The 9,894-nt window shown below is 46.3% G+C and overlaps 1 protein-coding gene across 6 annotated transcripts in view; it reads right to left on the minus strand.

Annotated features, from left to right (window-relative positions):
• The window catches only part of PCDH19 (protocadherin 19), a 113,885-nt gene extending 104,839 nt beyond the window's left edge, over nt 1–9,046 (minus strand). For 4 of the 6 annotated variants that reach the window (XR_004647079.1, XR_004647081.1, XR_004647080.1 and 1 more), the window contains exons 1-2: nt 5,469–9,046; nt 1,808–2,135 (exon numbers count right to left, since the gene is read on the minus strand). Coding sequence is in view for 3 of the 6 variants with exons in the window: in XM_034781251.1 (XP_034637142.1) it covers nt 1,808–2,135; nt 5,469–7,603 (2,463 nt within the window). In the remaining 3 variants the exon portion in view is untranslated. The other 2 variants (XM_034781250.1, XM_034781252.1) reach the window with 2 other exon arrangements.
• Nucleotides 9,047–9,894: the final 848 nt, after the last annotated feature.

A 9,894-nucleotide genomic window follows, 5' to 3' on the forward strand; every position in this document is an offset into this window, starting at 1 on the left:
TTTTTTTTTTTTCCCCTCTAATATCCTGGGACCAACACAGCTATAATGACACTACAAACAGTGAATTCAGTGGGAATTTTGACAACATAGGGACTGCAGGATCAGGCCCACAGACACCAACTGCTTTAAAATAGGCCTGCAGCCAGACACTAAGGGCAAAACTGTGCTCTTGGTGTGTATCTACACAGCAATTAAACACCTGCAGCTGGCCCAGATCAGATGACTCGGGATCATGGGGCTGTAAAATGGCAGTGTAGATGTTTGGGCTTGGACTGGAGCCCAAACTCTGGGACCCCATGAGGGTGGAGAGTCCCAGCACCCAGGCTCCAGACCAAGACTAAACATCCACACTGCAATTTTACGGCCTCGTAGTTTGAGTCCTGTGATCCCAAGTCAGCTGACCCAGGCCAGCCCTGGGTGTTTAATCACTGGGTAGACAAAAAGGTATAAATCTAGAGCACCTCCATTGTCTTCAGTGGACTCATTTTGCATTTACACTGATGTATTGAGAGCAGATTAGAGTAGGCCATAAATATTTTAGCTGCTTTTTCAACTTTGTTATTCTGTTTAAAGTAGGAAACATGACAAACCTTTGATTGTTTTGTTTAATACCAAACAACAATTCAAAGAGAAACAAACAAGCAACAGTAAACAATGCCCATGATGTACAGAGAACACCTGACAGAATTAGAGGAAGTCAGTGAGTGTGACCAGGACCACAGACACTCTGCCTCATTTCTTCATATTTAGGAAGACACCATCCATCACCTATTTCAATGGTCACCACTAACTCACAACAAATAGTGAGGCGACAATATGGGAGAGGTTAGAACTTCGGCTGCCTAATTTAAAGTGAAAACCCTGAGGCACTGTGTATTCCTGCTATAGTACCAATGGCCACATATAAAGATTAAAAAAACCTTCAAAGACCTACTTAAGAATTTAACTATTGACTAATCTGATGTTTCCTTAAGAGTCATTCCATTAAAGCTAAAATGTATGAAATTAGCACAAAAAAAGAAAAAACAACATTCCACCAACACTATTAGCACAGCATGGGCCTGACCCTGTCATCATTACTCACGTTAGCAGTCCTGCTGACTTCACTGGGACTACATGTGGCGAGTAAGAATTACTCACATGAGTAAGAGTTGCAGGATTGTGCCCATATTTGAAGTCAGTGATTACAGTGGCTGGGTCTTCCATTAGAAAGCTTTATGTGACTTCAGACTTTTATATCCAACTCTTAACTTAACCACTATGTACACCTCTACCCAGATATAACGCTGTCCTCGGGAGCTAAAAAAAAAAAATCTTACTGCGTTATAGGTGAAACTGCGTTATATCAAACTTGCTTTGATCCACCGGAGTGTGCAGCCCTGCCCCCCCAGAGCGCTGATTTACCACATTATATCCGAATTCATGTTATAACGGGTCGCGTTATATCAGGGTAGACGTGTATTTATACTATGCTCATCACCATGGTATCTGAACATCCATGTAGAGCATGCATTAAATACTGTTGCTTCCTGTGTTTGAGCCCAGAGACGACTAGGACAACACCAACAGATGCGTGGAGTATAATACTCTGCAAAAATTAAAATGCATTATATGTAGATATATTTACATTAACATCTGCCTCCTTCTGGAAGCAGATACCATAAAGTCTGGAGGCATGACTTTCAACAAGACACATTTCCTTTATACACTAAGTTCTATACACCAAACTTTCATTTGCTGCTAGGGAGGTTCTCAAACTGTTTGGATTCAGCCTCACAAACTTTATAAAAGTTCTGGCCACACTCACCTCTGGCAATGGCATTCCATTGATGATCAGATCTGGTTGCTGGGGACTCTGCCCGGTGAAGGTGTGGTGATAAACATGGTTGGAGCCTGTGTTCCTAGTGTTCTGATTCTCCACATTGAGGAAGGTACTTTCAGATCTGCGGCAGCCCAGTGGCAAGGTCTGCTGATGATAGTCGAAATAGTTGAGAGATGAAGTAAGGGAGGAGCAGCTCACCACATTCATTTTATCTGTCTCCTCTACATCCCGTGGTACCAGCCGGATATCATTCTTGCTGATTTTTTTCTTCTTGCTTGATTTCTTTTGATGCCCATAGGAGTACTCTGCAATTCTGTGGGACAGAAGAAGTAAAATGAGTATCTAATAGAATCCTGAACTGTGCCCTGCTCGATAAATATTAAGAAACCCAGAGGGCTTAGCCCCATCTCAGCACAGACTTCTTATTCATGCACATTATATCGTGTTTTGAATCCTATGACAATATATGATCTTGAGCTTGTTTTCTTATGTATAAAGTTTACAGGTCACACACAAAAAGAAAGGGAAGGGAAAATTTCCTCCGTATTTTGTTTGGTGTTTATAATTGCTGATATTTAGTTACCAGGAATAAAGTTCAGCCTGTAGAAAAGAAAAAATGGAAATGTTAAGATCCATGAACTGAAAAGGGTACCTGAATTAATTTTCATGTGTAATAAGGATTTTAAAGTGTTTAATTCATGTAAATCAAAAACCAGCATGACTAGAGGTTTTTCTCCAGATCTTAGCAGTAAATACAGCAAATTCCACAATATTCTTATCTTGCACACTTAGCCCACCACACTCCAAAGGCTGTTTGCATAACAAAATGTTTCCAGGTTGCTTTTATTTCAACTCTTTCCTGGTAGCATTTGATAACTTTAAATCTTCTCCTGATCCTTTCTTCTCTCCTCCTCCCAATACCCCTCCCCACTTCCTGGGAAATGTTTTTCTTCTAGAAACTGGAGAGCAAAAATGGTGTTTTCAAAGAGAAACTATTCTTCTGACCTTTTCTTACATCAGCTTGTTTTTCTATGCCTCTTTTTCCCCTTTGCTTCGTACCTGCTGAAAGAACGAACTGATGCACGATGTGTGTCTTTTTCCTCTTAAAAAATACCAAAGGGAGAAAGTCATCATTAAACTACTGGAAAAAATAATTAAAAACCATGATTGCACTTGGCATTATCCCTGTACATCTAGATTGAAGTGACTGTGGTTCTTTTTTGACACAGAGGACCGTGTATCATTATCAACGCCACGCAGATAGATAGAGATATGCATACAAGATTCCAGACATCACAATACTTCTCAAAGGAATTATGTTAAACTACTACCATAACCAGAAATATACATTCGAAAGTACAGAGTTTGTTACTTTTCATATTATGATAAAGGTGGGTTTTTTGGAATCCAATAATTGCAATTAAGAGATAATAGGAAGAATAAGTAACAGGTTTATCTAGAAAGGTAAATATTGTACAAGCATTCTTGCTCTACAAAGCTAATTGCCTGAGCAGGAAAAAAAAAAAGACACCAAATCAAACAGCTCTCTCATACACCTCATAAATGAACTAATTTTATGAAAAACCTCCTGCAGATGTTGACAGGCACCTTGAACAAATAAGAAAAGAGAAGACAAGTCTAAACAGATACACAAAATGCACATATGGGATGCACGATGATCAAATACACAGCTAAGCCTATACAGTACTTCTTTGCGCCTCTGCAGCTGACTTCGCTTGATCAGATTTACGCTGATAATAGAATGTTCAGTCCATTGTGCTTGTTAATAAATTAAAGGAATTCAGGAGATTTTTGTTGTGCAAAAGATCTGTATGCATGCAGGCTAGTCTAACAACACTTGACAGAGCTTTAATTGTTTTGTTTACCTCAATGTTTAAGTTTGGCAATGTGAGATTCCAATTCTCACAGCATTCATTTTGATGTCCTTTCTCTATTGACCAATTATTTAATTAAACTGCACTTCATTAATCCCTAAAACACATTAAGCCTCCTGGTCCTATGTATGAAGTTGTTAGGGGCACCACCACGATTTGATTTTAGACACTCAGATCCTATTCTTGTTTAATGGACCAAACTGGCAAGAAATCCGGTATATTAGCTCTCACTTAAAGCTAGGCATCCCATAATATGGCACATACAGTGCTTTATTTGCAGATGATTTTTCCCCATCCAGCAAAAGGGCTTATAAACATGCTTTATGTTGTGAAAATGGGATATAAAAACTGAACTCTCCGTTATTATATCTCTGTAAATAAAACTTTAAAGACTGCACATTCTTCTGCACTATAAAATTGCCACAGGCAATCGTATGTTACAAAGGTAGATCAAAATTAATTTCCATCTGAAAGATTCAGTGCTGAAGGAATGAAGAAGTCATGGCTATTTCACTAGTAACAGGATTAAACCATTTATGAGGCATTGCAGCTGCTCCTTTATGGCATCTGATTGATATTCATGTGTGGTTAGCATTTGTCTACTAACTTGTGTAACACAGAGAATAGTAAAAGAGACAATAATCGCATGGCTGTTACATATTCAGGGGACCCAATTTCAAATATTAGGCTTTCATAGCAGCTAAGGTTTCAGATGCAGAGATGACCTACCATTCCTCATTTTGGACTTGTGATCATGCATTGCAAAATCATACAGAGTTGTAAATATGATCATTAAAACAACTAATAAGAACTAAATCAACCATTACATTTTCACAAGGAATTGGGTTTATTCAAGGAAATGACTCTTTTCCCCCTATTCCTTTGGATTTATTTTTGCTTGTAAGAGCTGCACCCTGAAACATAACATGCACAATAGTTCTTTTACATGGAAAGAAAGAGCTTTAAGGACATTGCTCCACTTCGTGAATTCTAGCTGAACTGTGATTTCTTTCATAGTGTGTTCTCCCAGCTTCCACTTTCCTTTTATAACCACCACTCCTGGAGAAAACCAACACATAAAAAATGCCCATAGTGACATCCTCTGGTGGGGACAGAATGCAAACACCACGCAGAGGAACCTTAAAGCAAAGCCCACCAATACCAACTACTACTGTAGGTGTGGACTTGCTATCCTATGTGTTGACTCAGTGCTGTGAGCACCTACTGCAACTCTCCTCACGTTGGGCTTTTTCCTTTTCAGCTGCTCAGTGCTTCAAAAATCCAACCTTGCTTTACAACCAGGATGGTACTGCTCACCCAAGAGTGAGTGCAACTATATGAAACATAGTTCTCTCCTGAAATCTAAAATCGGAGATCTCTCTTCTTTTGGTAATCATTCAATCTGTACATTTTTTTCCCCTAAACTCTCAGGAAATAGCTATGCTGATTTAAGACAGATTGGTTTGTTCTGCTACAGAATGCATAAGAAAATTTATATTAGGACAGACTGTCAAAACACACTTATTCAGATTGGAATATTCTTTTCAAAAACACTTCTCCCAGAGTAATTTAAAAAAAAAAAAAAAAACGTTTATGGAAATTTTCTTAAAAGCAACATAATACCATGAACCCTCATTTTTGCTCCTAAAGTAAGTGCAATACACCTGTGGGTTTAAAACAAATCAAAAAGTAATTTACATTGAAAAATCAAAGCACATATTGCATGGTACAAAGAAACAAGTTCACGTTACCTGCAGTTGTAGGTCCTTATTTCCTTGTTATCCCTTTTACACTTGACTGCAACAAAGATCATGGTGACAAAAAGAATGGCGGCAATAGAACCCAGGGCAATAATGAAAATCAGTGACAAGTTAACAGATCCTATGGATTCCTGGGCATCGAGAGCTGGAGATAGGTATATCAAAATCAAGGCAGAAGCTGAGAGTGATGTTTTTCCATGGTCATGCGCCACCACAATCAGCTCATAAGTAGTCTTTGCAGTCTCCCCAAATGCTCTGGTGGTCCTTATCTCTCCATTGAACTGATCTATTTCAAAAAACCCTCTATCTCCATCTGCCATTTCATAGGACAGTCTTCCATTCTCCCCCTCATCATAGTCATCTGCCTTGATCACGGTCACTAAGTAGCCAACCCCGGCATTCCTAGGGATGTACACTTCTGCAGTCCCATTGACCAGAGGTGGGGCAGTTATCACAGGGGTGTTGTCATTGACATCCAGGACAATCACTCTGATGGTGGCATTGCTCTGCAGGGATGGGTTGCCCCCGTCTTTGGCCAAGACCTTGAACTCAAAGGCCTTGGTTTGCTCGTGATTGAAGGACCTCAAGGCATAGATGTCCCCAGAGTTGGGGTTGATGGAGACGTAGGTGAAGACAGGCATGTCCCGGACTTGGGAGGGCACGATCTGATAGGAAACGCTGCCATTGAGGCCCAGGTCAGGGTCCCTGGCGGAGACGGACAGGAGGTAGGCCCCAGGGGTGTTGTTCTCCTGCACGATGACCTGGTAGTAGGGCTTGGAGAAGTGGGGGTGGTTGTCGTTCTCATCGGTGATCTTGACGGTGAAGGACTTGGTGGCCTGCAGGGAGGGCACTCCGTTGTCCCTGGCCTGAATAGTGAGGTTGTACTGGTCCCTCTGCTCCCGGTCCAGCCGCCCGTCCACCAGGATGGTGGAGAAGCTCTCGTACTCCTGCAGGCGGAAGGGCACACTGCCCAGCAGCTTGCACTGCACCCGCCCATTGGCCCCGGAGTCGCGGTCGGAGACCCGCACCAGGGCGATGACATAGCCGGGTGGCGCGCTCTCGCTCACCTCCACCAGCTCGCTGTTGACCGAGAGCAGGTTGATGAGGGGTGGGTTGTCGTTGGCATCCTGCACACTGACCGTCACCTTGCAGTGGGCCGGGATGGAGTTGGGCCCCAGGTCCTTGGCCTGCACGTCCAGCTCGTAGCTGTGGCCCTCCTCGTAGTCCACGGCGCCGCTGACGCTGAGCAGGCCGCTCTGCGGGTCGAGGTGGAAGAGCTGGCGGGCCCGCTCGGACACGTAGCTGTGGAAGGAGTAGAGCACCTGCCCGTTGGTGCCCTCGTCGGGGTCTGAGGCGTTGAGGCGGAGCAGGGGCGTGCCGGGCGGCGCGTTCTCGGGCACGCTGACGGCATAGGCCGGCTCCTCGAAGAGCGGGTTGTTGTCGTTGGAGTCAATGACCCGGATGCTGAGCTCCACAGTGCCGAAGTTGGGCGGGTCGCCGCCGTCCAGCGCCGTGAGCAGGTAGCTGTAGTGGGACTGCGTCTCGCGGTCCAGGCTGCGCTCCACCACGAGCTCGGCGAAGCGGGAGCCGTCGCCGCGTGTCTTGGTCTCCAGCCCGAAGAGGTCGTTGGGGGTGAGCTCGTAGCTCTGCACGCCAAAGCTGCCCGAGTCCGGGTCGTAGGCGCTCTCCAGCGGCACCCGCGTGCCCGGGCTGGCCGTCTCCGAGATCTCCAGCTCGATCTGGTCGGTGGGGAAGCTGGGCGCGTTGTCGTTCAGGTCCTTGATCTCCAGTTTGATCACGCAGATCTCCATGGAGCCGGACATCACCTCCAGCGAGATCACGCACTTGGGGCTCTGGCGGCACAGCAAGTCCCGGTCGATCTTCTGCTTGGTCACCAGCAAGCCCGAGCCCGGGTTGATGTCCACCAGGTGCGGGGCTGAGTTGGAGACCACCCGGAAGGCGGCGGGCTGGCGGGGGTCCAGCACGAAGCCAGCCTCCCGGGCGTCCTTGCCGATGTTCGCGATCACCGTGCCGGCGCGCTGCTCCTCCTCCACCGAGTACTTCAGGTTGATCAGGGCTCCTGCCCCGGTCCACAGCAAGGCGAGCAGGATGGGGAGAATATCCATCTCCCGGTTCCGCACACCTGGCGCCCAGCTTCTCTCCTGGTTGCCTGTTGATAGCCCCGCTGAAGCAGGCGCGCGGGGAAGGGGGGTTGTTGTTTTGGTGCTTGGCTGTCTGGGGGAGAACAGGGGTGGGGTTTCTTTTAAAATAGGGTAAAATTAGAGGCAAAAATTGTCTCGCGTCTACAGACACACTCAGCTCGTCTGCTTCCCCCGGCAGTCAGTGTCACCTCTTTATCAAAGTTAGCATCGATCACCCCAATAAAATCAGCTGGGCTTTCCGCCCATCGATGTGCATGCAAGTTAGAAGTTATAGAAAATTTGTCTTTTATAGAGAGATTAAAAAAAAAATCACAGAGCAGTCAATATATGCGGGAATCTGGATTTATTTGCACCTGGCATGCGCAATATCTCCCCCCTCCCGAAAAAAAAAATAGCACAGACCTCATTGCAGAGACCAGGCACACTTTAAACACATCCTCGCGGTTATTGCATTAAAAATAAAATCCTATTTAAAAAAATACAAGCAAGCAGACACTGAGACAGAGGCTGCTGTGAAAGTGCGGCTGCAAACGTGCAAGGGTGGGGGAAGCCTTGTCCGATCATAAGTCACAGCCTAGAAAGGGGGGAGGAGGGGAGCGTCTGCAAAATAAGATGTTCCCGGGGGTCGGATTTTGGGAGTGGGGGTTCCTCAGGGCCCTAACGCGGAGCCACTTCCCTGGGCTGGAGATGGAGAAGGCTGTGTCATCTCTGAGAGTCATAGAGTTAGCAGTGAAAAGTCACGCTCGCCTTTAGAAACCCGAGCTAGTCATTCACACCGTATCCGCCACGCAAGTTCTTACAGCAGTTTGTATAGCAGCTGCAATGGGCTACTTGCCCCACCTCTCCTCCTCTTCCTTCGGCTCGCCCGGGGAAAGTAGGAGCAATAGGTTGGCTAGGCAAAGTGCTTATAGCAGGTGCGGGTTGCTCCGCGGTGAATCAGAGCGCTGGCGTGCTGAGCTCGGAGACAGCCTTTGCCTTTTTCCTCTCCATTATTATCTCGCATTCATCTGGTTTGCGAATGGGCAGGGAAAATACAGCTCGCTCCAGGAAAGTTTCACTTCCAGGCTCATAGTCACTGAATCGTGGCTGGCCGCACGCCGGGGGGAGGAAGGGGGGGAGCGCTAGGAGGGCGCCGTGCTTGGCTGGCTGCGTGTGTGTGCCCAACCTGCCGAAATGACGCCGTGGACGAGTGAGGAGCTTTTTATTTAAGTTCTTCAGCAAATCCGAGCCTCCCAAATCCTGAGGAGCCGCAGCTGCTGCAGGGCTGGCGGCGGGGGTGCTGGTGCCTGGGGCAAGCCCACCCCAGCGGTGCCACGCGTGTGCCAGAGCGCTGGGCAGCTTGGCTTCCCTACTGCTCCGTCTCCACCTCGCTCGCCGCCGCTGCGGCTGCTGCTGCTGCTGCAAACTCCTGGCCACCACACCGTCTGGAGAGAGAGCGCGGCTCCGGACCTGAGCTACGCCGGGCTGCAGCCAATCAGCGGCCATGGAACCGCGTTCCTGGCCCAGGGGAGGGGCCAAAGCAGAGCAAGGGGAGGGAGCCAGCCGGAGAAACTTACAGAGTGGTACCTAAGAGCGGGCAAGGCAGTTCGAGCCCTTCGCAGCTTCCTTCTGGGCCAGGGATGCATGCAGCGAGGATCGGGCTGTTTCCTTGTTGCTTTCAATCCCTTTCATGAAACCGAGCAGGGCTTTATTTGTCAATATGTGTTTTGTCTGGTTGCCAATGGATGTAAGTGTTGGGACGGTTCCTTCTCTTCCCCCTGCAGCCCCCGACTTTGAAATGCACCCTTAATATTATGAGGCGTTTGGCAATAAACTGGAGGCAAAACACAGCAAGGCTTTTTCCTCTTTAAATAGTAGAGCCACCCGCAGTGTTTGAGCTGTGGCTTTGCTCATCTAAGATATTGACTGCATATCATGCATTATTACTTTTGAGGGGGGAAATCACGTTTGCCACATCATTTGTTTCTCGTTGACATTACTTCAACGCATTATCTTTCATTTACAAAAAAAATTCACCCAAAAAAGGCTAAAAGTGGTGAATACAAATATAACAACATATGACACAAGATCTCTTGTGTTGCCATTGGCTTTGACACATCTCTCTCAGGCCCAACACATCAAATATTGATGTTGCACAACAACAGCAAAACGGCTTTAATCCAAAAACATGGGAATGTGCATTGAATTGAGATCAACTAGCCATAATGAATGTTACACTGTCAGGAGAAGGCCTTTTCTTGCATTGTCTCTGCCTG

The sequence above is a fragment of the Trachemys scripta genome, chromosome 9 (genome assembly GCF_013100865.1).
Source record: "Trachemys scripta elegans isolate TJP31775 chromosome 9, CAS_Tse_1.0, whole genome shotgun sequence".
NCBI lineage: Eukaryota > Metazoa > Chordata > Testudines > Emydidae > Trachemys > Trachemys scripta.